The 26247-nt window shown below is 40.3% G+C and overlaps 2 protein-coding genes and 1 long non-coding RNA gene across 4 annotated transcripts; 1 reads left to right on the top strand and 2 right to left on the bottom strand.

Annotated features, from left to right (window-relative positions):
- The first annotated feature begins 5767 nt into the window (after window positions 1-5767).
- Window positions 5768-6577, top strand: LOC132087924 (uncharacterized). The gene is made up of 3 exons (XR_009420882.1): window positions 5768-5941; window positions 6004-6349; window positions 6421-6577. It is a non-coding gene; the product is annotated as an uncharacterized LOC132087924 (long non-coding RNA).
- Window positions 6578-8944: 2367 nt separating this feature from the next.
- Window positions 8945-9989, bottom strand: LOC130695122 (uncharacterized). The gene is made up of 4 exons (XM_057518255.2): window positions 9900-9989; window positions 9775-9846; window positions 9578-9717; window positions 8945-9507 (listed from the first exon to the last, which is right to left on the bottom strand). Exons 1-4 carry the CDS (start codon window positions 9925-9927, stop codon window positions 9205-9207), a joined length of 543 nt encoding a protein of 180 aa, XP_057374238.1. The 5' UTR covers window positions 9928-9989; the 3' UTR covers window positions 8945-9204.
- A 590-nt stretch (window positions 9990-10579) lies between these two features.
- Window positions 10580-26179, bottom strand: LOC130695098 (proto-oncogene tyrosine-protein kinase ROS-like). Of its 2 annotated transcripts, XM_059494847.1 has the most exons (36): window positions 25756-26179; window positions 22867-22926; window positions 22727-22786; window positions 22238-22328; window positions 21775-22031; window positions 21333-21575; window positions 20298-20445; window positions 20098-20223; window positions 19736-20036; window positions 19370-19615; window positions 18412-19297; window positions 18148-18337; window positions 17932-18075; window positions 17691-17846; window positions 17451-17623; window positions 17186-17392; window positions 16919-17107; window positions 16691-16847; window positions 16497-16627; window positions 16207-16406; window positions 15838-16133; window positions 15724-15772; window positions 15470-15651; window positions 15160-15374; window positions 14938-15091; window positions 14600-14850; window positions 14386-14537; window positions 14128-14301; window positions 13763-14043; window positions 13481-13684; window positions 13103-13419; window positions 12579-13033; window positions 12275-12466; window positions 12052-12206; window positions 11833-11886; window positions 10580-11579 (listed from the first exon to the last, which is right to left on the bottom strand). In XM_059494847.1, the coding sequence occupies exons 1-36, from the start codon at window positions 25885-25887 to the stop codon at window positions 10981-10983; spliced, it is 7827 nt and encodes a 2608-aa protein (XP_059350830.1). In that variant the 5' UTR covers window positions 25888-26179; the 3' UTR covers window positions 10580-10980. The 2 variants fall into 2 exon arrangements, with proteins under 2 accessions (XP_059350830.1, XP_057374200.1); XM_057518217.2 differs by lacking the exon at window positions 11833-11886 and having other exon boundaries at window positions 25756-26174.
- Between the last annotated feature and the right edge of the window lie 68 nt (window positions 26180-26247).

The following is a 26247-nucleotide window of genomic DNA, read 5'->3' on the forward strand; positions in this document are numbered from 1 at the left end:
CTGCGTAGGCCAGCAATCTTTCAATGGCTAACCAGCATTTAATGGTTTTGAAAATCGCGGTTTGCACTCCCTAAGGCGACATTCCTAAATCCCACCTGTCAAAAAATTTGAATGCAACAATTTTTATTCTGAACTGATGCCTACCAAATTCTTTTTCCATAAAATGAGGTGATATGAGGTCATAATGGAGATTGTTGTCAAGACTGCTGAGACCAGGTACATTGTTTACCTTAACGTTTAGTGATCAAAACAACCAACTTTGTGACCTTTCGGTTTTTTATGGTGCATGGCACGTCCAATCGGAAAGCCCATGGAAGATCTATGTGGCCAACACGAAGGGTTCTTCGTAAAAACTTTCGTATTCAAGTTTTGGCTATGGTGATCATTTGCAACTGTATGGCATTTTAGAAGCTCCTGCCAGGAATCTACAGGAATGTGGCAGATGATGAATTTATGTACCATGTAAGCTATATAAAAAAAAATGTTTTATCTTATCTATATTTTCTTAATTTAGATTAATAGCAATAGTGAACCTGCGAAGGCTTCTGGTTGGGATGTGATGACGAAAAAGTTATAATAATGTGAAGTACGGAATTGAATTTCCATCCATGGGTCGCCTGTGTATTCCCGCGTATTACGGTATTAATTATTTAAAAATTGAAGTGCATATCTGGGCTCCCTTCTTTTCTGTAGCCCCGTTTCCCCTTGACTCATAATAAGCCCGTAGGGGGTCATGCCCCTACCGTACGGATGTATAAAAACAACATATACCGAGGTTTGGAGGGTTCTGACCGGAAAGGGGACGTGGAGGTCCTCATAGTTCGATGATGTGTTCACGGAGGGCTATGTCGCTACCCACAAATCCGAATTAAAGGTTAATCGCTCCTGTAAAAATGTTCCATTTCTTCGGCTCTTCTTCCGGCTTCTCTTAGCCAAGCACCGGGTGTGTCAACCAAGGCAGTGTCTCCCCCCTGCCTTGGTTGGCGGCAACTTTTGAAAGGGTTGTTTTGCCTTTCGAAAGCTGCAAATTCTTCTGTTTGTGCAGAGTAATGTCAATACATTTTTTTTTTTATTTTCGTAATCACCTCTTGTGCAACACGCAAGATTGCCACCTTGTCTGACACGTGCAAGCATTTGGCGGATACGCATGTCGAAAAACAAGAACACCAAGAACCAAGATCGATACAGGTGGTTGATATAATTTATACAATTTATTTCTGTACAATAAGGCCCAGGCCTATCTCTTTGTGCAGCAGGGGTTTCTTGGGAGCTGTGCTGAATCGGATGGTTCCCGCCGATGCTGCTGCTACTGCTGACATTACAACCTCGATTGCACCAAGATGTCGAAGGATTCCTTCTTCCCAGATGATTGGAATCTATCGTAAATGCTGAAGCTCCCATTGTTTGCCTTAAGGGAAGCCTTATGAACCTTTGCTTAAAGTAAGGCGATCTGAATGCAGTCGTAATACAGTACGTACATGAAGTTGTATCGCAAGTCAAATGTATGGCGAAAAATTTCGATCCTGTTTCAGTTTAAGCCGAAGAACAATAATGGAACTTTACTTTCTAGTCTTCTCCGACAGACAGTCGTGTTACAAATCTACACTACGTATTACTGGAGGAATAGCTAAGTTTTTGAAAAATAATAAAATAAAAAATGGGAAAAGTCGGGCTTATTTTGTTGGGCTTATTTTAAAAGCTGGCCGAACATAATTTCCAGCGGACGGCGCTGCAAGTTCACCAGCCTCTAGCGGCTGAAATCAAAACTATTTTTTTGACATGTGATTCTCATTGTTTACTTTGTTGTTACGTTGAAAGCGTGTATTTTAGTTTACTTCGTCGGAATAGCTTGTTGTTTTTACCTCCACCCCTATTATTGATGTGCAAATATTACGCTGCTTCGTTACCAACACAAAATGTAAGCTATTGGGCATAGAACAAGGTAATATTAACGTACTTTTGGAAAACCAGGTCTCATGTTGTATCATTTTGGATAAAGCCATTGTTGCAAGCGTGGTATCATTCATTTCTCAATGCAACAAAATATTCACAGTCTTTAACAGAAGATTTTTTTTATTGAAATAACCATTCAAGAAATTCTAACAAGATGTGCTATTTGCTATCAATATTCCGCATTTTTTCTGGTCATAACCGTATCTGTTCCACTATCACCTTAATTCTGATGGCTATCAAATTAAGGGGAAGGTTTTGAAACATTTGCTTCGATTATTATGTGTGTGGTAGTGCTGTGAAGTGGTATACAGGTCGTACCTGAAAACTGAACTTTAAGAAGTTTGAAAGGCCATATTATGCTCATTTACTGTAGTTTACGATTGAAACTATGCAGGTCTTGTGAACCTTGTAAAGGAGAACATAGTTCATTTTTTTAATTTTCGAAATTTTAACTTTCGGTATAACTTCCGGTTTTAAAATGCTTAATAACTCATTTTCTGTTGGTCTGAATGAAAAAAGAACCACGTTTCCGTAATCCTCGTGAAATTTGGGATTGAATCCATGTGTCAGTAGAAAATACCCGAAAATCGTCAAAAATCGCAAATTTCCCTGAACTATAGTTCAGGAAAAATCGCGATTTTGGCCAAATTGGACTTTTCGCCAAAAACAGATTAAAATAGGTCAGACACACCTTAAATTTCACGAGAATCACGAAAATCATATTTGTTTTGTTGTGGGCCCAGTATTTCTGGAGATATAGGCTACTTCCGGTCACTTCCGGTATTTTTTTTCCAACTTGGCAAAAAGTAAAAAATGAACATTAATATGCGAAACATTTTAAGCATTTTGATCATAAATGAAAGGGGGTGGTGGCTTTTTTCGTGTTTGTTTTGCTATTTCACTATTGGTTGATCGCGCGAGTTGCATATACTTATAACACTACTTCGTTAACAGAGACTACTAGCATTATGTATCACACTAATGGGAAGGTATACCTGATAAGTATAGATCATAGCATGAAGATATACCTCGTGCTATTATTATAACCTTATCATGCACGGCCATCTGATGTACAGTCAGGTTTAAAAATAAGCCCGACTTTTTCTTATTTTACGTTACGCTGTATCGTACTGGCACGTTACGGGTTACTGCGGAATACTAATAGCTCTGAGGTAGAGCGTCTGACTACGGGAATCGAAAATCAAGAGTTCGAATCACGTCTGGATCATCTGTGCCAGAATTGAGTTACGGTTCCCCCTGTAGACAATATTTCTTTGTACAAAAAATGAATCACTCTATTGTATTTATAGGTGACATTCCGAGACGGAAATATTAAATTGCATTGGGACGCACAACAATATTATTACATGTGCAAATAGGTTTCCTTCAAAAGACATGGAAAAATAGTTATCTAATTTACGAGACTTATGGCTCAATGGTTGAGCATCGGCGTCGCACGCCAGAAAATAAAGGTTCAATTCCCTAAATAGTCAAAATGAAATTAAATAAGTATACATAACTCAAAATGTCAAACAAAATGCATGTATACTATTCAATAACATATGCACTAAAAGTTATAGAATCTTCATGAAGTGAGGTTAAAGTGCATTGGTCCATAAACAATATATGACCATCGTATAACAACGTAATATTCGGTTATGATTTCGAACAGAAAAATTGAAAATATAACGTGTATGTCAATGAAATGAAATTGCGACATAAATAGGGAAATGTTCACAATGGTGAAAAATGCAGAGCAATACTACAGCAGTAGAAAAGACAAGTTCTGTAAATTTTTATTTTTTAAGAATTTGTATTGACAATACTCTGCACAATTTAATGACTTGCAACTTTGAAAGGGCAAAATAGCCGATTTCAAAGTTGCTGTCAACCAAGGTAGGGGGAGACACTACCTCAGTTGACTCACCGGGGAGATTACCCGGTGCGTGGCTAAGAGAAGCCGGAAGAAGAGCGAAGGTTTCGGACAAGCTTTTACGTGAGCGATTAACTGTTAATTCGGATTTTTGGGTAGCCCCATAGCCCTCCAATGATATCATCGGACCATGAGGACCCCCACGTCCCCTTTCCAGACAGCGCACTCACAACCTTTGCTGCTGATCACACTAGGGGCATGACCCCCTACGGGCTTATTACAAATCAAAGGGAAACAGGGCCACAGAAAAGAAGGGAGCCCAGATATGCACTTCAATTTATATAACTTTTAATACTTTGTTTTCGGGCCGCAGCAACGACTGAAGGTAATGGGCAGGAAGCATTTTTCAAAAATTCCTTCGGGCTTCCAACCGTTATCATTATGAAATTTGGTTTGACTAGATACCTCTTTTGATTCAGTATGATTCTTAACCTATTTAAAGAAAACGAAACATGAATCAATTTTTAAACGTTTGCCTATCAATATATATTCAATAAGGATCGGTGCAATCCTTCTTTACCTCTTGTTTTGGTGAACTACTGGTATTAATTGTATTCAGCTAATGGTTTGGCAGACATAGTGCTTGCTTGGATGGTAAGTTGACGGGCAGCGAAGAAACTAATCATTAAGCGACTACCAATTTTCTAATACCTATGCAAATTACACAATAAACGGCATTTTAATTAGTTGTAATCATGGGTTTCCAGGCACAAAAAAAGAGACAGACTTATTGGATGAGACGGTTCAAAACGTTCAAACTTCTTTCAGGACCCCTGCATCAGAATGACAGACTGAGGAGTTCGGAAGTCGCGAACTGAGATAGCCAATTTCAGTAATATCCTTGATCACTTTCATACTAGGCATGTAATCTGAATTTGCTGTACAATGAAACAAAGCAGTGAAATAATTCTGTATAAAAAATTTACAAAATTGCATTTTGTTACACCTATTTGACTTTGGCTTGTCACAGGGCATGACAAGCAATACATCTTCGATATAAACTGAAGCAGTCTGATTCAAGAATGCTTCTGTTGTCTAAACACACTGCATAGTGACTGATGGAGCAGCAGAAAATAAGGATGTAGATTAACTGATTTTCCAGAAATAAGTACTTTTGATGTTTGGAATTCTGACTCAACTGTTTTTGCTGTTCACATTTTTCAAAATGTTGAGCATTTACTTAAGGCCACCATAGCACAGAATTTTTTCCAGTTTTGCAAACATATATATATATATATATATATATATGGCAATCCGTTTTACATGAAAAAAAAAAAATGGCGGAAAAAAAAAAAAAATCGCACTTTTTTCTCTTTTTTCTACCCGTAGCCATCGGTAGCAGTCGGTTTCGTTATTACAGGCATGTAAGCAATTTGAGTTAATTGTATCCCATTAGCAGTTAATTGAGTAGCGTGGCTGGAGAACAACGCGTGGATGGAGGAACAATTGAAAAATGGATAAGATAATAAAACAAAAAAATGGTAAGTATAAACATTATTATATTGGTTTTCAATTATTAATTATTGCTTATTAGATCAAATTATGAAGCTGCAGGCCCAGTTATTGGAACAACACAAAATATTAGATAACAAAGCTAAGGATCGTAGGCCTAACACGTAATGATTCTATTTATTTGCTTTTATTCATTCGTGTTTTGTAGCTCAAATTTTGAGTCTTCAAGCTCAGCTAGGGGAAAAGAACAGATTGGAACGGAACAGTTTCCAAACAGTGAAGGAGGTTTTTCAAAACTCATCTGTAACTGAACGTGAGGATGAGTTGGCATTAGGCGAACACAGCCAGGTACCTAAAGTTTTCAAATAAGAATTCAAAATAAGTATAGAATTTTAAAAAACAGTTATTTATTGCTTAGTTATTCAGTCCACCACATGACAGTGTGTTAAAATTTAAATTCTGTTAGTGCTGCACTAAAGGAATCGTTAGTAATAAGCTGATGCAGTGAAGGAACTGAACAATTGTGGGAACGTATTTGGGCCCAAAATGGGTGTGGTACAGAAACCCAGAAATGGCACGAGTTCAACATGAAACATGGATTAGGTACTTTTCGGTTTTTTGTCTATCGAAAAAGTATTTTTAATGCTATTATTTTGCATTCACAGATTTTAACGGGGGATCAAATCAAGTCTGGAAGTGTTACAGAATGGAAGAGTGAGCCTACAGATGAAAAAACAATGAGAGTGCATTACCGTAAGGTGTGAGGTAAATTAATAGAGTAATGCAAATTGCCTAATGAGAAGTACCATCTTGTGTTAATGAATCCAGTACAACAGCAATCCTTTATAGTTCTGTCACAGCTAGAAGCCTCAAATAATTCTGCTTCTCTGTCTAAAGAACAACTTGTCCTTTACGTTCAGAGTGTTGGGGAAACTGGGTACTTAAATGGCCCTAAAGATGTTTTAATTTTGCTGCTATTGCAGAGATGAACATCATACATGGACTCTTTAGGTATGAAAGGATTTTTCTTCAAATAATTTTGAATTTATGACGAAGAATTTCTCCTCCTTTTTGCCAACCAGGTCTTATCTACCAAAAAAATTTTATCCAATAGGAAAGGATTTTCATGTACTGGGAACACAACTATCAACAATGCAACATTCTACAGGTGCTAGTTTATCAATCAAGAGCCTTATACAATGAAGTAATCTGCAATTTGAATGTCCTTTCCCAAGCTTCCACCAGAAGTTGAATCTATGAGTCATGTAAGTTCCATGATCAACAATTGATGTGTTTAACGGTGTTGTTTTTCTTTTCTCAATATAGGTTAATAGTAACATTGGATCTGAAAAGATTCTTGGTTGGGGCAAGACACTGAATAAATTGTATTGATTGGATGGATGACATGACATTGCTATACTTAATTCGGATTCCCCAGACGGTATTTGATATTTAAAAAATTGAAGTGCATATCTGGGCTCCCTTCTTTTCTGAAGCCCCGTTTCCCCTTGACTCGTAATAAGCCCGTAGGGGGTCATGCCCCTACTGTACGGTATATATAAAAATAACATATACCGAGGTTTGGAGGGCTCTGGCCGGAAAGGGGACGTGGGGTGCCGCTTCGTCCGATGATGTGTTCACGGAGGGTGACGTGGCTGCCCACAAATCCGAACTAAAGGTTAATCGCTCCTGTAAAAATGTTCCAAATCTTCAGCTCTTCTTCCGGCTTCTCTTAGCCAATCACCGGGTAATCTCCCCGGTGGGTCAACAAGGCAGTGTCTCCCCCTGCCTGGGTTGACGGCAACTTTTGAAAGGGCTATTGTGCCTTTTTAAAGTTGCAAAAATAATTGTAATGTGCAGAGAATTGTCAATAAATTTTTTTTTATAAAATGTTTTTTGCAAAATTTGTTACTTTAATTGTCTGTGTTCACACATTTATCAACTTTTTTATATTTAGCTTGCTCAATTCATGTTTATTGTTTATTCCACCTTTGATGGTAAGCATTGTTTCCATTGGTTTATCGTTTATCTGTAAGCATTCAATTATAATCCAGGGATCGAACTCTGGATGTTCGGTATACCGCGCCGATGCTCTACCAATGAGCCATGAATCATATGATGTCAATTTGGCTTTTTTCTAGTCAATTGCGGACTTGCATTTAAACTTTGTATAAAACTGAAATGCAATACTGCAATATTCTTTTCTACATTTAGATATAGATCTTTATACATCTACTAAGGTTTGAACCCAGGGTAACAGTTATCGCAGCTGAATGCTCTACCACAGAGCTATGGACCTTATGAAAGCAATAGAAAGATAAACATATAGTTGTGAAAGACTGCATAAACATCCTAGACGACAACATATGATATGCGACAATAAAAAATTTATATATATCTCGTGGCTCAATGTTAGAGCATCGGCGTTGCACGCTGAATGTCTGGGGAGCGATTCCCATACCAGTAAAACAATATACAAATACAAAATTACTTCAGAAAATATCCAGGTATTACACGTTGTTCCTTGTCTAAGTTCAAGAATTCAAAACGTGTAATAAATAATAATTGAATACTTACAGATAAACGATACAACGGTGGCAAAAACAATAAAGATGAATTGAGCAAGCTAAATAAAAAAAAAGTTGATAAATGTAATGTGTGAACAAAGCGAACACAGACAATGAAAGAAACAAATTTTGCAAAAAACATTTTATAAAAAAAAAATTTATTGACAATTCTCTGCACATTACAATTATTTTTGCAACTTTCGAAAGGCAAAACAACCCTTTCAAAAGTTGCCGCCAACCAAGGCAGGGGGGGGGACACTGCATTGGTTGACCCACCGGGGAGATTACCCGGTGCTTGGCTAAGAGAAGCCGGAAGAAGAGCCGAAGAAATGGAACATTTTTACAGGAGCGATTAACCTTTAATTCGGATTTGTGGGTAGCCACACAGCCCTCCATGAACACTTCATCGAACCATGCGGACCCCCACGTCCCCTTTCCGGCCAGAGCCCTCCAAACCTCGGTATATGTTGTTTTTATATATACCGTACAGTAGGGGCATGACCCCCTACGGGCTTATTATGAGTCAAGGGGAAACGGGGCTACAGAAAAGAAGGGAGCCCAGATATGCACTTCAATTTTTTAAATATCAAATACCGTCTAGGGAATCCGAATTAAGTATAGAAATGTCATGTCATCCATCCAATCAATACAATTTATTCAGTGTCTTGCCCCAACCAAGAATCTTTTCAGATCCAATGTTACTATTAACCTATATTCAGAAAAGAAAAACAACACCATTAAGCATATCAAGTGGTGCTCATGTAACTTACATGACTCATAGATTCAACTTCTGGTGGAAGCTTGGGAAAGGACATACAAATTGCAGATTAACATCATTGTATAAGGCTCTTGAATGATAAACTAGCATCCGTAGAATGTTGCATTGTTGATAGTTGTGTTCCCAGTATATGAAAATCCTTTCCTATTGGATAAATTTTCTTTTTGTAGATTAGACCTGGTTGGCAAAAAGGAAGAGAAATTTTTCGTCATAAATTCAAAATTATTTGAAGAAAATTCCTTTCATACCTCAAGAGTCCATGTATGATGTTCATCTCTGCAACGGCAGCAAAATCTTAGGGCCGTTTAAGTACCCAGTTTCACCAACACTGTGAACATAAAGGACAAGTTGTTCTTTAGCCAGAGAAGCAGAATTATTTCAGGCTTCTAGCTGTGACAGAACTATAAAGGATTGCTGTTGTACCAGGTTCATTAACACAAGATGGTACTTCTCATTAGACAATTTGCATCACTCTATTACTTTACCTCACACCTTAACGGTAATGCACGCTCAGTGTTTTTTCAACTACAGGCTGACTCTTCCGTCCTGTAACACTTCCAGACTTGACTTGATTCCCCGCTAAAATTCTGTGAATGCAAAATAATAGCATTAAAAATACTTTTTCGATAGACAAAAGTACCTAATCCATGTTTTATGTTGAACTCGTGCCATTTCTGTGTTTCCATACCACACCCATTTTCGGCCCAAATACAGTCCCACAATTCTTCAGTTCCTTCGCTGCATGGACTGATTACTAACGATTCTTTTAGTGCAGCACTAACAGAATTCAAATTTAACACACTGTCAGGTGGTGGACTGAATAACTAAACAATAAATAATTGTTTGTTAAAATTCTATACTTATTTGGAATTCTTATTTGAAAAGTTTAGGCACCTGACTGTGTTCGCCTAATGCCAACTCATCCTCACGTTCAGTTAGGGATGAGTTTTGAAAAAACTCCGTCACTGTTTGGAAACTGTTCCATTCCAATTTGTTCTTTTCCCCTAGCTGAGCTTGTAGACTCAAAATTTGAGCTACAAAACACGAATGAATAAAAGCAAATAAATACAATCATTACGTATTAGGCCTACCATCCTTAGCTTTGTTGTTATCTAATATTTTGTGTTGGTCCAATAACTGGGCCTGCAGCTTCACAATTTGATCTAATAAACAATAATTAATAATTGAAAACCACTATAATAATGTTTATACTTACCATTTTTTTGTTTTATTATCTTATCCATTTTTCAATTGCTCCTCCAGCCACGCGTTGTTCTCCAGCCACGCTACTCAATTAACTGCTAATGGGATACAATTAACTCAAATTGCTTACATGCCTGTAATAACGAAACCGACTGATAGATGGCTACGGGTAGAAAAAAGAGAAAAAAGTGCGATTTTTTTTTTTTTCCGCCATTTTTTTTTTTTATGTAAAACGGATTGCCATACAGCGCTAGCACGATGCAGCAGAAAAATTCGGTAACTAGAATTACCTAGAAATCTGACCGGGAGGTGGCGAGAGCAGTGAAACAGAAAAAAAGGCCGATATTTTTTTTTATTATTTGGGTAAAACGGATTGCCATAATTTTAAGCCCAATTTGTTTGCGAAAAAAGTAGGGCTGAAAATTTAAGCCCGACAAAATAAGCCCGACTTCTCCGCTATTTTTTCCCCCCAAGGTATAGCTGCTTTTCGTCATAATTTAGATATGAAATAGAACGGGGATTTTGAATATCTGTCTTTTTTTCATAGGATTTGTTGTTTTTGAGTTATTCAAATTTTAAATTGTTATGGTATGTTAATGTTCCATCATTTTCTCTTTTACTGCTACTAGTACACTGTGGCGGTAATTTCGCACCTAAATTCAAATATGCAAAGGCAATATCTCTATGAAAGACTGAAGGTAACCCACGAACGTGGATTTATTATATTCATCAACAGTGTCTGTACAAACATTTACGATGCATCATCTTGAAATGGAAAACCAATCAGAGGCACACACGTTAAGAGGATTGTGCTATAAAAAAATAGATTCAAACGCTGAGTGGTCAATACGTACAATAATTCGCTCTTCGTAAAAAAAATACAATAAAATAATGCCAAAATATACATAATTACAGCTACGCAGACTGGGGGAAAGAAGGCCTCGTAGTACGGAAGATCAATTGATGAACAATAACAGACAAATCAACGTATTAAAAATTGCAATTTCACCGGTCTTATAGCTATGCATATTAAGGGCAATTGAGAAGGCGTTTCAGTGCAGGTGAGTACATTAAAAGAACAACAATACATTGGCTTATAAATGATTGATTTCAGAAGGCATGGTCGAAGCACTTATAGTTGAGATGAGGGTATTGGTAGGTGAAGGAATGCTCGCACAAACGCTTTCATTGGCCAAACAACTCTCGTCTGTGGCATCGCTCAGATCGTCATTATCCACTTGACTGTTACTGCTATTAGAACGTTGTAACAGTTCATCTGTAAACGTCTGCGTACTCGATCCATAACGAATATTGCGAGGCACTTCGTAACCATCGCTGCAACCGTGGCTGCAAACAACAGTGTCTCCAAGCAGTTCCAAATAGCGTCCGCGTGCGCTAGCCACCGACTGTGTTGAGCCTTCGACTGTAGAATGGGATCGGATAATTGATATGGAAGGGTTGGCATTGTGTTGTCGTCCTCTTGGATCTCGTACCGACGAACACCGTTCCGGTCGGTGCGTTCGATTTCCACTGGACGAGTGTCTGATGTTGGGTCTGCTCACTAGCCCGTGCAATACGGCCGCAATGTCATTCGTGTAGAGCGTCGGTCCTTGTTCCAGTGAATGCTGGTCGAGGTACGAGCACGAGTCTCCTGATTCAACAGAATTCCGACTGATTTCCCATGGATTCGTTTCTGAAAGGATGGCAAACAACGAGGTGAGTCGTGATATGTTTGTACTCAGTAACTTATGCGATGACTACGGTGGTCGACTATCTATAACAAATAGGGATTATGCAAGGGCAGAAAATAAGCCTGGGCTTTGAAAGGTGGGATAGTGATGCTACAGATAAAACTCATCGTAATGTAGAGTTCACGCATTAAAAGAACACCATGAACGGAATTTGGATTAGGTAATTCTAGTTCCAACTAGGGGCTTAAAACCTACCCGAAATGGTATAGTATTTTTCATTTTGGAAGAGGTTCTTATTGTTACATCCTCCTAAACAAAGGAAGAAATAGCAATTGGAATTTCTTTCTTGGATAGTTTTAATCAAGTTCAAATCAATCCCTAAAGTTTGATCGAGACGCTGCGTTAAAATCTTTGGCATCGCTTCAATTGTTCACATTTGCAGGACGCATCTGAAATAAAAGAATCAAATCTTACGGTAAAGTGGGGCTCCTACGTAATGTCCATTATGCACTGCAGTGAAAGGTGAATGCTGCAATTTATCTTGCAGATTTAATAATTCTGCAAGGCATTTGGTGAATGTCGGACGGGCAGAAGGCTCATACGACCAGCAGCTCATCATCAATTCAAACCTGAAACAACAAAACTTATGACTTTAGCAAATTCTACATAATTTGTTAAATGCATTGTTTTGAATTACAGAGAATCGGGACAGTTGGGTGGCCGGTCGAGGCGACCGCCAGTTCGGACAAAATGTAGCACTTGAAGGTTAGTACGAGCAGGATATGGTTGCTGACCAAGAGTGAGGATCTCCCATAGTAACACGCCAAAAGACCAAACATCAGTTTGGCTTGTAAATACTCCATCTACCAATGATTCTGGAGCCATCCATCTATTGGTAAACACAAATATTTAATTAAAAATTGTCGAAAATTTAAAAAATGCATTTACATGTCATTATGCTTATCTTAGATTATAGATTAGGGCGGAAAAGGACAAATTACCTAACGGGCAGAAGCCCTTCACCTTCTTTACGATAGTAATCGTTACGATAGATGTCTCTAGCCAGTCCAAAGTCTCCAATTTTGACCACCCGAAAACGGGGATCGCGACTGGAGACCAAACAATTTCTTGCAGCTAGATCTCGGTGAACGAAGTGCAGTTCTTCCAGGTAACAACATCCTTTAGCTACATCGACACACATAGAGACCAAATCGAGCAATCCCAATTGACAGCATGTAGCACTGTTGGCTGGTGGTTCACGCAGGGACGGTCGGTTATTGCGTAAGAATGAAAGAAGATCGCCACCTTCCATGAGCTCGAGCAAAATGAAACTGGGATCGGCATCTAAACACACGCCCAGCAATCGCAGAATGTGTTTGTGTTTAAACTGGCTCATCAAAATGGCTTCTTTCAGGAATTCTCCTTTCTCCTGATCAGTGGCTCCCTTACGAAGAGTCTGAAAATTAAAGGAACCAAATGTTATTGATTTCTCAATGGAGATAAGACGAGTGAAAAATGGTGGTACCTTAACGGCCACTTTGGTGTGGTACTGATTCGAACCAGGTAAATTAGAGGTTGTGCCTTCGAAAACCTCGCCAAAAGCGCCCCTTCCGAGGAATTTGGTGATGAGCAGATCTTCGAAACGGATGTGGGGTAGTAAAGCCAATTCTTGATCGACGTCACCATCTCCAACGCCATAAATAGCATTGTTCTGTTGAATAAAGCTTTCTCTCCGCGGCAACTCACGTAATGTAGCCAGGTCAGTCATCTCTGAGCCACCGATGGGATGAGAAGACATGTTTCCACCTGCTTTTTTGCCGTGAAATTGGGTTCTTCGACAGACTGCCATACCCAAATAAAATGTTTAAATAATCGATAAAACTTAGAGAAGCATTTGCGGTACCGTAAAAGAGGAAGATGGTCATGACGGAACAAAAAGCTATCAAGGCTGAGACCAAAACGATCATTGTAATGTTGGTGTTGTTGGATGTCATTTGAAAAATGGGGCTCGCGTCGCTCATTTCACTTGCGCCCATCTCGTTAAATGCCTGTACCCGGAATTGATACCTTGGGCCTGGTTTTAGGTTAGGCACTATGTAGAAATTTTCTGCGTAATGGGAAAATAAACATAATTAGACTTCTTTATTGTGCTTTCTTTAGCATTCGAACGAGTGGCTAATGGTACCTGTTCCGTTATAGATGGGTTTCCAGGAGCATTGCGAGTCCGGAAAGATGGCCGTCTTCGTTATTCCTGAATCAGTTTCATTGTCATGCCTGTCTGAGAAAACTGGATCCTCGACACATCTCATTTCCAAGACATATCGTAGAACAGGATAACCATTGGATGCTCTTGGTCCCCACCACAGTTCAATAAGATTATCCACAATTTTATGCGCCCTTGGGCTTAAAGGCTGCTCTGGAACGTTTCCTTTAGTAGTCAAAAGTACCCCGTCGTCGTCAGTCGGCCTGGATGGGCAAAACCGGATACATTCAATCGTTTTGCTACCGGAGATGATATGCAAAATTGCATTTTAATTTTGAAGGCCATACCACAAAAAGTGTGTCATTAAAGGTGAATATTCAAGCTTCAAACGGAAGGAATAACTTGTCTTTGGGGACAAGTCTATGGCGCTGAAATTATAGGTGTGGTCGGGTTTTGTATCAGACCAATTTTCAATTTCCTTCCAGATCCCCTGTTTCGATACAGAATACAGAAGGACGTGCCTAAGACAACGAGACAACCAAATTTGAATAATGCACGTCGAGACAAACACAGACCCTCAAAATAACTCTTTGTTAATATGATACCTTGTGATATTTGCATTGTTCGGTGATTTCCATTGCAAAAGTGCTGACGTAGAAGAAACGTTTTTCATAACAAGAGCTTTTGGATTTTCAAGCGTTGTGGTCGTTACGAAATCGCTTTGATTAAACTGGCCATTGGTTGAATAAGCTCGAACCTAAAATCGGAGAAACGATCACAGTTTGCACGCAATTAAAATATAATTGAAATCTGTCATACCATAAAGGCGTATGTAGTGTTTGCCGTCAACGAAGTAATGTCGATGAAATAGCGAAAATGCCCCGTTTGGTTCTCCACGTCTTCCGATAATTTTAATTGTCCTTCGATGGGTGGCCCAAATTTATTCTCCGACAGCCAATGAACTGAATATGTGATGTTGATTCCGTTTAAAGAACTCGGCTGAAGCCATTGCACGCGGACAGATGCCGGGCTGGTTACGATAGCAACGACTTCTCTCGGTTTAGAAGGAGCTGCAAGTAACATAAATGAATAAGACGGACTCGTATTAAGGAATCATGGAACCAGCAACGTCGGGTAACAGTAGGAAATAAAAATACCTCCGACTTGAGTGGAGAACATATCTGCATTCTCCAACGTCACATTCGGCAAAGAGTACCCGACTGGCATGTAATGATTCGTAATGCTAACGTGCACAATGTATTTAGTGTTGGGCAGAAGTTTCCGTAAGACCACAACGCTGTCGCTACTCGTCTGTCATACCAAGATAAGAGATAATTAAAATAATTCAACCTTTTTTTTTTTTTTTAGCTTTTGATTACCTCTGTTAAGCATTGGCTTAGATTATGCCGACATCCTTCCGTTTGGTTCGGCGTGATTTCACCGTAGTAGAGATGATACGTCGGAGGAGCCATAGTCATCCCGTTACACTTTGCAGGTCTACGTGGCATCGGCATGGACAATGTGAGGCTGTCATGGGTGCTGTTCACGAATTTTACATTATACGGGGAACTGCTAGGAGCAAGACATTCAGCATCTGCAAGTATGAATTAGATGTGTTATGAACAGCTGTGATTTAACGTTCATTTTGGCTACTGGTGATGGAGCCAAAAAGAGAATTTAATAACTTACCGGGAAGTGGCTGGAAGTTAGTGCTGAAGGTAACCACCTTGTAAACATTGGCTAATTCGACCAAGACTTCGCTACGGCTAGCGAAAGCGCTGATTGAACCCGACTGTGTTAAGGATTTGCTTCGGTCTAGGATAGATGATAAGCGGCGCATTTTATGTACTCGTCTTTCCTTAACGTCAGTCCTGTTTTAAACGTAAGTTTGGAACCATTAGCACAATTAAATTTCATTTCTTATGATTCTTTAGTAAAATTACCAATAAAAATGTGTACGATCAGCAGCCAAGGAAGAGATTGGCCAGCGCCCTTTGAAAAAAAAAAATACCGCACGTTGAAATAACAAAAGAGAAAGAATTCAATTATCTTCAGACCTGTTCGTTTAATTTCAGAAGAGTTGAGTTCAGGAGTTGAAGAACAACCCTTCAAATCGGAAGACCAGATATCGTCATTATGGGCCGTCCATATGAGACGAGGCTTGTGAGTGTCTGACCAGTCAACAGTCGTAATCGTTTGCAAAGCCAATGGAGGTGTTAAAATGTTGTTACGAAGATTATGAACGCCGCAAAACTGTGGATTGTTAAAGAAAAGTCGATTTTGTCCACCACGGATGTCGGTTGTCATTAACGTTCCAGTTCCATTATGGTTATCAGACACCCAGATAAGTCGGCTGTGAATTCGCACCAACAAAAACAATGAAGCTTAAATTAAATGCCATTAAAGGTATTTCTTTCAACACAAACCTGCTAAAAGGGTCGACTTCGACTAATCTGACCATCCGAGGATCACGTAACACAAGCTGAGGTGTTGCGTATCCGTCCGTTTTCTTGTTCAAGTCTAATTGGTAGACGGACGAAACACCCATCTCTCTTTGCGACCAATACGCGTGACGGCTAACCCAGTCGATGGTTAAGCTCTCACCAGTACCGTTCAGGTGATGTATCTAAGATTGAAAAGGGATGAAATGGACGTGATTATCTGAGCTGTTTAATAACCAATAAATAAATAAATAAGAAATGGTTTGTTATCAAACCTTTTTGATGTCGTCACTTCGCAAGTCGTGAGAATAAAAGTCGCCTTGGGTGTCAATCCAGTAGACTTTACGGTCGTGATTGATGAGCGCAACCGCCACGGGTGGCGATGGCACTGAGATGGCTCGTTTAGCTACAAGAATTAGTCACATTAATGATTGTTTAATGAGCTTATGGTCTTGAGAAATCCACGTACCGACAGACTGATTTAACGAAACGTGATTATCTAAATCCGCCAACCATAACAAGTTTGACGTGAAGATCACCAAGTGCGGAATCGGAGTCTCCATTGAGGTCGATACCTCTAACGCTCGCGTTTCTGGGCCATAACCGACCACGGTAAAGGCTTTAACCTTTAACGTAATATTTCGAATAAATATGATTGTAGTCAAATGCAAATAAGTCTCTATAGTTTAATACGAACCGTAAAGACGTAATTATCGGCAGTCCCTACATTGCGTGCAACATATTCAGTGGTACTAGGAGAAACATTTGCGTTCTGGCAATTACGATGTTGAGATGTACTCGTTTCGTGACAGTAGGTTACCCTGTACCCAGCCAGTTCCCCATTTGATTTGGCCGGTGGTGACCATCGAAAATGAATGATTACCTCCTGCAAGGGAAATGTACAGGTAACAACTAATTAAATTCAAATGTATCAAGATAAAGTTAATTCTCAAAATGAGCTTACCGTCAAACTGCTACTATCGTTGCGGACGAACGATACAAAAGCTCTGGGCTTCAGAGGAACTTCTGGTGTTGAAGGCGGGGATTTCAAAATGACATTAGATACGTTTGCTGATCCCCACACGGTGAACGCTCTGATTGAAACCGATACGTCGGAATAAGGCAAAATCTTCCAGTTGGTGGGCACTGGGTAATGAGCATCGGCCGTGACCTATGTGCAAAAGATTTTTAGAACATGTCTTGCTGTCGGATCGATACGATAGACGTACCGCTGTACAGTTGTCCTCCCGATAACTAACACGAATGTCGTAGGCCACATTACCGTAGTTGACATTTGTGACGTGTAACCAACTTATGACCAGGCCCTGGTTCACCACCGGCTTCAGGAGAATAGACGCTGCATTCACAGCGTCAGGGATGACAACGGCTGTGGTAGAATTGTCTAAAAAAATCGATGGAAATTTGTTAGTTTCTATGTGTGAACAACATCAATCTGCTCATTTGCGTACATGAGTGTGAAAAATGAGTTGGAAGAAACCAAGAGACGCGTTGTTGTTTGGGGTTGTTCAGTTGATACGTATTGGTGCCGTTCAAATCACTAATCACAATTTTGTTTGATGAATCCTGCAGCCAAATTAAGCGGCCGAACATGTACTGTAACGGACCTGTGACAATCAATTTTAGTTAACACTCGTACAGTAAAATGTGCTTTCATAATCACATTTCAACAAAACAATTGCGCATGTATACCTCTTGCATTTGGTATAATTTCGTTGACTAACGATACGTCTATTGCTGAATCAATGTGAGTTCTGTAGAGTAACGATGCACCGTTGAGTTTCTTCACAAGCCAATAAACATGATCGTTATCATAGTCTATGGCCATCCCTAGAGCTATTCGTTGACACAAACACAGCGATTAATCAACTTTCACGCGTTAACTACTATAAAAAAGCAAGGACTTACCTTGGTTGCCTGAATGAAGCCCCGAAGACCAATACGTCTGCCGATTGTCGGCATTCAGGAAACTACCTTCCACCGAATGCCCCGTACACCAGACAAGCTTGCCCTTAGTCGAGTGCACGGCCATGGATGTCGCACGCCCGATGATCGGCAGCCACTCCTGTCCACTCCCGTCTGCTGCGCAACGCCCAATCTAGTCAGGATAATCAAAATTCAAAGCGTAAATAATAACACAAAACTGTTACACAGAAGCCATTAATTTCGTACCGTTTGTCTGTTGGCGGACGACCAGTAAACTTTGCGAGAGAGCCAATCGGTTGCAACACTCGAAGCTTCTAAACCTTCCATCAGTGTGACCTTGCGTGATGTTAAATCGACGTGGTACATCCGATCCGTGTTGGTCACCACGTACATAGAGTTATGCATCCACGCCATATTAGTAACGACTACATCTTTCAGTGCGTGTCGTCCCCAGTTCAACTGCGAAGAATTAACGCTGATAAACGATCGGACATCATCTCCTACTGAATTCGATTGGTAAATGACACCGTCGTCGGTGGCCCAGTAGATTGGTCGGGTCTCTTCACCACTAGGAAGGGTTTTGCCAAAAAAGTATGCACTGACAGTAGCGACGTGGCTAGAATCCACCGGAATGGGCCGGAGTGGGGCGTAGCGTCGATCGTAATCCGATGCCGGTTGAACAACAATAGAATAGGTCGTGTTCGGACGTAACAATTTCAACTTCATTTCCGTCGTATTGATGTCGTTTTCGGCGACTGAAATGTCCCTTTGCATATCGCCAATTTGAACGTGGTAAGACCAATTTTGCCACGCTCCTCTGCCTCGATGGGCTACGGTTGACGGGGGGTCCCATTTTACGTGGACTGAATCGGATCCGAAAATTGCTTCAAGATTTCGAACAGGTGTAAGTGGAATGGGCGTCGGTTGGCTCCGGATGTCGCACAAGACGATTGCCGTGTGCCTGCTTTCAGCTTTCGGAGCGAATCGGTGGACGTGGATGTCTCTGTTCGGATCGGCTTCTTCGAAGAATGAATGTCCGAGATTAGTCCAATAAAAGACGTCGTCAAGATAGGCCATGTAATGGACTTCTTCCACATCGCGCATAGAATGGCGAACCACCTTTTGCCACAATCTAGCACAAACAATCCATTCAATAGTTTAATGATTTAGATTGTGAAAAGGTATAGTGAAACGAGTGCCATACCCACTGTAAGGAACGGCCAAAATGGTTCGATTGGTGGACACGTCATTAACCATAACAAAAATACGAGAATTGATGGGATCGGCTTTAAAAGCTGATATAGCCACGTTATGAAGAATGTGCCGGATTTTACTGGTCGGTCCAGTTTCGATTGTCATCGCTGATAGAGGTTGGTCCGCCAAATCAGCCAAGTCGACAATATACAAACCACCAATTGCATCGGTATGATTAGCCGTCCATACGAGGAAACTACAAACCAAATTTTGTTCTCAATTTTCCTTGTTTAAAATCAATAAAGTTTTTTTTTTTCAAAGGGATAGGTTTGGAAGCATTAAAATCAGCTTAAACAGAAAAACGTTGGTACTGTACCCATTAAACGGATCGACTTCGAAATGAGACGGTCTGTAGGTGAGATCCGTCACGACGTCTGCAGATTCACGACCGTCCAATTTGCAACGAGAGATCTGCCAACGGGTGCCTTCATCGTTTTCAATCAGTAAATACAAACGATCGAAAAGCCAATCGACACTGAGTCCTATGACGTGTACAATCTCTTTGCCGACACGCCATCGGTTTCTTATATCCGATTTGGGCTTCAAGCTCAACTCGTATACGTAACCATCATCATCGGCCAAAAACAAAGTACCTTGGCGAGCGTGAACAGCCAATCCTAACAAACAACAAAAATCCCAATAAAAACGATCTACCATCACCAACAGTTAAGAACGTACCTGTGATAGCGGTGTTTTGGCTTTCATGAATAGGTGATTTAGTGTAATCAATTAAACCGGGTTCATGACGGTAAATGAGTTTATCGTCAACCACGATCAGGAAGTATGGCTTCAAATCATTTCCAACTAGAATGAATCACACAGACACATAAAAAGGAGGTAAACAACTTGTTGGGATAGGCAATGAGTGGTGCACTTACGTTTTTCCGAAGGGTAGGTGGTAACATGTCGGCTTGCAGCAGGTCCAACTGCTCCAACAGAATTACACGCAGCCACGGATACAATGTACGTCGTATTGGGTTTCAGGTGAATGAAAGTGTAGGAACGATGATTATTTGCACCAACATCCTGAGCGTGTAAATCGATAAATTTAGCCTCTCGAATGGAATGCGCGATCGTGACCAGTGGCTATCTAGAGCCTAAAAGCCCTGATGCCACACATAGCAAAGTTCTTGTAACCTTATCCTTTTTTGTTTCTTTCTCGGTACCAAATGACAATCAACAATTGTAAAACAAGAAAACGCATTTTCCTTATCATAAGATAGAGGCCTTCGTTCAGTAACAAAATATTGCCTATGAAGCGAAAATAGAGATATGCTTTTCGGTACTACGTCGGTTCATGTCCGCTCGAACATTAGATGGTTACATCGCAGTTTTTGTTTACCGACATCTCAGCGTGTTGGAACAAGGAGATCTCGATACGGCGACCCGTTTTGCCTCCTCCTTTTTCGTTCATCCTCCCGTTTTTTTTTCTTCTATTCTCGCCCATGTTGCTATGCGTTTCGAAACCGATTGGTTTTGGAAACGAGTGATTTACGGCGCAATGGTTACAAAAAAAAAAAATTTTTTAAATAAAGACAAAAATCGTATTCACAAACAGTGGGGATCAAAGATCACACAGGTCAGAGGGAGTGTAACCCGATGCCGCCCTATCATTGCTCTGGTCTTCTTCAGCAACCACCAGAGATCGTTAAGATGCGCATTATAACAAGTTGAAGGTTCACCCTCCTCCTTCCCCCCCTCTCTTGAACTGGCCAACGATATCTCTAAGACTTCACTTGGACCACGGAGAAAACATATTCGTGCATCGATTGCGCGTGTCTGGTCGTGAGCTTAAGAAAATTGACCAACTTTGTTTAAAGTTAAAAGGCACAATCGTCTACTAGAATTCAATAATTGCCCGATGTCGAGAAAACGTAATTTCTATTAACAGAGGCTTTTTAGTTTCGCCTTACCTGAGAAGCTTGGTAGCCTGTCCGTGAGGAAGCTTCTTGAATATTTAAGGAGTAGGAAATTAATGGTCCATTGGGATAATATGGTGGATCCCAGGTAATGGAAATCCGATTGGCATCCAAAACGACGACGTCGAGGTTGATGGGTGGCGAACTGGGTAAACCGGATGGTAGGGTAAGAACGGGCGCGGATTCTTCGGATGTCAGCGGCTCCCGATCGGAGGCCAACACAATCACCAAACGGAACTGGAACGCAGTAATGAGTAGAATTTGAAGAGCGAAGCATTGAAAGATTCGAATAAGCCATGAAGCCATGGTACGTAAGAAGTTAGTAACACATGAGCGGTGGCATACTGTAAAAGTATGGCATTGGGCAAAGGACGACCAGAGTCAGCATTCAGCTGACAAATGCGGGACTGCGTAGTAACAATCTGGTTTTACTTACCCGATAGCTTGTATAAGGTCGAAGTTCATTCACCGTCATTAGTGATTGGCCAGAACGTCCTGATGTAGCATTTGGGACAGCCTCCCATGTGCTGCACATTTCTGGCTGAGAGTAGCACCATTTGAGCGAGACGTTTATCGCCGGGTTGAGGTGGAGCCATCCCAGAGCTGTCGAATTCCACTTCCATTCTAGCGTCACTGAAGTGTTGCTAATCGAACCGGGAATCGGAATCGGCGCCGCGATCCTACCCATTCGGGCTGCCACGAAAATTGTTATTCTGTTAGTCCCCAATGATTCAAGCTGAACTGGAGCAAAACATGGAATGCGATTCATGGAAAAGGATTTTTAAAAATGAGAACGCCATTAACGATATTTTTAAAAAGTTTCAAGATGGCGACAACTCATTTTCATCTCAACTAAAAATTTAGTTAATTGAAATGCAGGTTAGTTTAATTGATTATACCTTTAATGTCGTCGACATAGGAGGAAATAGCCAAGTTACATCCTCGAAGACAATAGGTGGCTTGTCCGCGCGTGTGCCCATCCGTGGAATTCTGTTTTGCGGATAGAATGGTAGTAAGGAACGAGTTGTCTTATTGGAAATCTTATTAGCACACAACACGCAACTATTTCTTATGATATCTTGTTTCCATATCTGATGTACTCCTCTTCCCCCTTGGTGTTTTTATGGCTTCTCAGAATCATTACAGATAGTTACAAGTCTCGTACAACGCAAGAAGCCCATTTCTTCCTCGTAAGGCCAAACGAATCCTTATGAATTCTTTGGTATAAGTTCAAATACATATGAAAGCAGGCCAAGGAGAAAAAAAAGGGAAGCTTAAAATGATGATTTTCAGTGGAAACCCTTTATAGATCTGTTATGACTATTGACTCCTTTCCTTGCCAAAAATAAGAAGACTATTGTACGACAAGTAAATCATTTTTAACTTACACAAGCAGCGTAGCAGCTAGTATTCAACGCTTTAGCCCAACGGCGGCAACCCGAAATGCACTGCAGCAGAAACAAAAATACATTTATAATATAAGAAAAAAAGATTTAGTCATTGAGGAATATTATTTTAGGTCACTTACCTGATCTCTCCGACACGCTCCATCGCACCACAAGTCACTAGGCGCATTATTCGTGCCATTCTAAAAATACATATGTGACGTGTTTTTTTATTAAATTTAAAATGCATTTTAAAAAATATATTTTAAAAATAGGTAATGCAAACATAAGAGCGGATCTATAGCACATGTTATTGCATTTTTCATTGGGCTTCGTCTTTTTTAGAACAAGATGTAGCCGTGTCCGCTATTGAGTAACTAATGCTATTCGTAATGGCAAAAACCTCTCCATTAGTGCAAGAACGTCAAAAGTAGGACGAATAATCAGGCTTGATGGAGCCTCAACTTGCCCTTCAAACCGAGTGGGCAGCTTCTGAAGTTTCCTCTTCTTGAATCAACATAAAAAAATGATTTTTTTATTGATGACATCCTCGGATATATGAGCGAAACAAGTCCAGCCTCTCATATATTCCATGTCACATAAAAAGAATCTTTACTCGTAGTTTAAGAAAAAACAAAATTAACAATATTTGAAACTTAATTGCCCGGTAGGAGATAATAGTTAACTGTTAATTGATCGCTTGTCGTTGTCACTTAAGCACTTACACCGGCTAACTCATTAACAGCAAAATCGCTTAAAAACTGATAACCGATCTGCGTTGTGCTAAAGTTCGTGCGAAAACCGAATCAATTTTCAACAATGTTTAGTGGAACGCAGGATTTGATCTTGTTGTTTGTGCGCTGTTTTCAAAGCTCAGACAAACAGAAAAAATAGCACCGCCCCAAATGGAGGCGGCATGATGGTGTTGATTAGCACTTTAACGAAGAAATGTCTCGGGGTAGTGAATTGAAAATTAAAGAAGAAGAAGAGGAAGAAAAAGTTCAAAAAAAAAAGGTCATGATCGGATTTAGTTACAGCGACGAGTGTGTCAGCCATTGCGCACTTCATGCTGGCGAGCCGTTTGCATATCGGGGCGGCTAGGAATTGATGATGAATAGCAGCCTTGAAAGCAGACGCCGGCAATCTCAAATGACTGTTAGATGACCAGTTCTCTCCGATCAACAACACACAACAAGTCGATTGCTGTGTACACGAAACTGAATCATCTAATCTACTGTTTTCGACGTACTGATTTTTATAACACAACATCAATGAAGTGCTATGAACTTGACGCACGTCTGGCACCGATTAACGACCCCCACTTTCTAACAAATGTTTCACGCACCTTCTCATAAATCTAACTCAAACAATGGACATAGATTTGATGTACTCTGTACACCCGACGGCGAATTTGATAGCTCAGTTTTGTAAGGCGATGAGATAACATCGAATTCCGATGACTATCTTCTGAATTCACACATTTTTAACACGTTGATTCGCAAAAAAAAGATTGCATGAATTGTTGCAATGACACAAGTTTCTATTATTCTTGCCACTCGATCGTCTTTTGTTTTGTTCGGTGGCCGTCGTAATTTTTTTTATGTGTCACTTAACTATACTGTAAAATGTTTTCATGAGCGAGGTCGGAGTAGTTTAGAAAGGGGGGAGCCTTGTTTAAGCGAAAGAAAAAGGAAAGAACAACTTGTAGCCATTTGTACAGTGCCTGCCTCATGCGTTGAAAGATTCGGAGAGTGTGCCGGTTTCTGACCTCTTGTCCTATTCTGCTGTGTGAAGAAGAATCAAGAATACTGTTGCAGGGACAGAAGCTACACAGGACACAGAGCAAGGGGAGAGAAGATTGAGCTAGAACAGACCATCATGGTATAACCGACTCTCGGCTTTTAGCGCTTATGGAACAAGTTTTCTGGAGATGTGCACTGTCGTATGTTTTTTTCCTGAGTGGGTAGGCTGCGATCGGCTGTAATGCAGGGACAGTTTAGAGTTTGTATCTTTTCAAATAAACAAAAGAACACCAACGTTTTTTTCTCTGCCGAAGAAACATTTAAAAGGGGACTGGACTGGACAAAAGAGTCTGTTAGTTGTCTCACACTTGCAGATGCCACTTTCTTTCACCTCGAGGGCTAGCGCATTGTTGATTTTCTTCCCAAATAAAACAAAACTTGGACATATAGAAATAAGAGTAGCAAAAGAAATGCGGCCGTTACTTCGAGTTATAGTTACAAAACTGTGAAAATTAACATGGCCTGGATACGTTGCCGTTTTCTGGAGCGATTCATCTTCCATAATTGCAGAACGCGAGAAAAATAAATGAATCAAGAGCTCCTAGCGGATGAACTTGTTGCGCTTTGAATGTGCACTTCCGCTCTATCTCCTATTTGAAATCCCCCCCTTAGTTTTTGATAGCTACGATTTAAGTGACAAAACATTACTGCGCACTCACATTCGCATAACGAGAATACGTGAAAGTAACTCTAGAACGTCGCCAAATTGATAGCAACCCGATTGATGTTGAGATGGTTCCGACATCGCTTTACGAGCGTACAATTCAAATGACAAGGGGGGGGGGGGGGGGAGAGAGAAGAATGCGAGGAGGGGAAGAACAAAGCACAAAAATTTTAGCGTCCGGTCGTCATCTTTTTGTCGATGGTGAACATGGTTCATCTTTTTTTTTTTGTTGAAATATGTATACCTGAATCGAGCCTTTCAGTTTTGGCTGTGGGAGGCAGGAAGACACGACGCAGGGTTAGAAAGGAAGCAACGAGGTAGGGAGGGACAGAATGAGGAGGGAAGAGACAGTTGAAAATTTACCTGTGTGTTTACTATCTGACGAACCGGAAACGAAGTGGACAAGTGAAAGGTGGAAAGAAAAAGAAAACACCGAAAGTTAAACAATGAAATGTAAAAAGTCATCGTTTAGCTTTTAGCAACAGGCAAAGCATAAAGGGACACGAATAAACAATGAACACTCAATTAAATGTGCAAAGAAAAAATAATAATTACTAAACCAATACCTCTGGCGAGCATCTTAGAATACAGTGATTCTCAACGTTGCAAAAATCCGTACACGTTTCGCTCGTTGTGAGATGACCGATCGTCAAAACAAGCGAAAAGTAAAGCAAAACTTTGATACGATTGACGGACATGTCTACTTCAGTGGGAAGATTTCAAGTGATGTCAAATATCAAAAGACCGAACTGCAGCGAAAGAAATTACGAGTAATTGTCAATAACATGGCTCTAATTCAAGATTATAATCCAAACTCATGTGGTGTTGTGGTAAGGAAAAGTTGACGGCCACGTTTCCAAACATTCGCACCATCACTTGCTAAAGAGTCTCGTGAAACCGAACCTCTTCTTCACTACACAAAACAATGTTTATAGGTGTGCACTTGACGATAAAAAAATACAGACACACACTAAAAAAAAAAAAGGTTCGCAATATCCCAGTGTTAATACATTGGTCGTCAAAGCTCGTGGGCACGACACTCTTTGGCTTCTCAGTAA

The sequence above is a fragment of the Daphnia carinata genome, chromosome 4 (assembly GCF_022539665.2).
Source record: "Daphnia carinata strain CSIRO-1 chromosome 4, CSIRO_AGI_Dcar_HiC_V3, whole genome shotgun sequence".
Taxonomy (NCBI): domain Eukaryota; kingdom Metazoa; phylum Arthropoda; class Branchiopoda; order Diplostraca; family Daphniidae; genus Daphnia; species Daphnia carinata.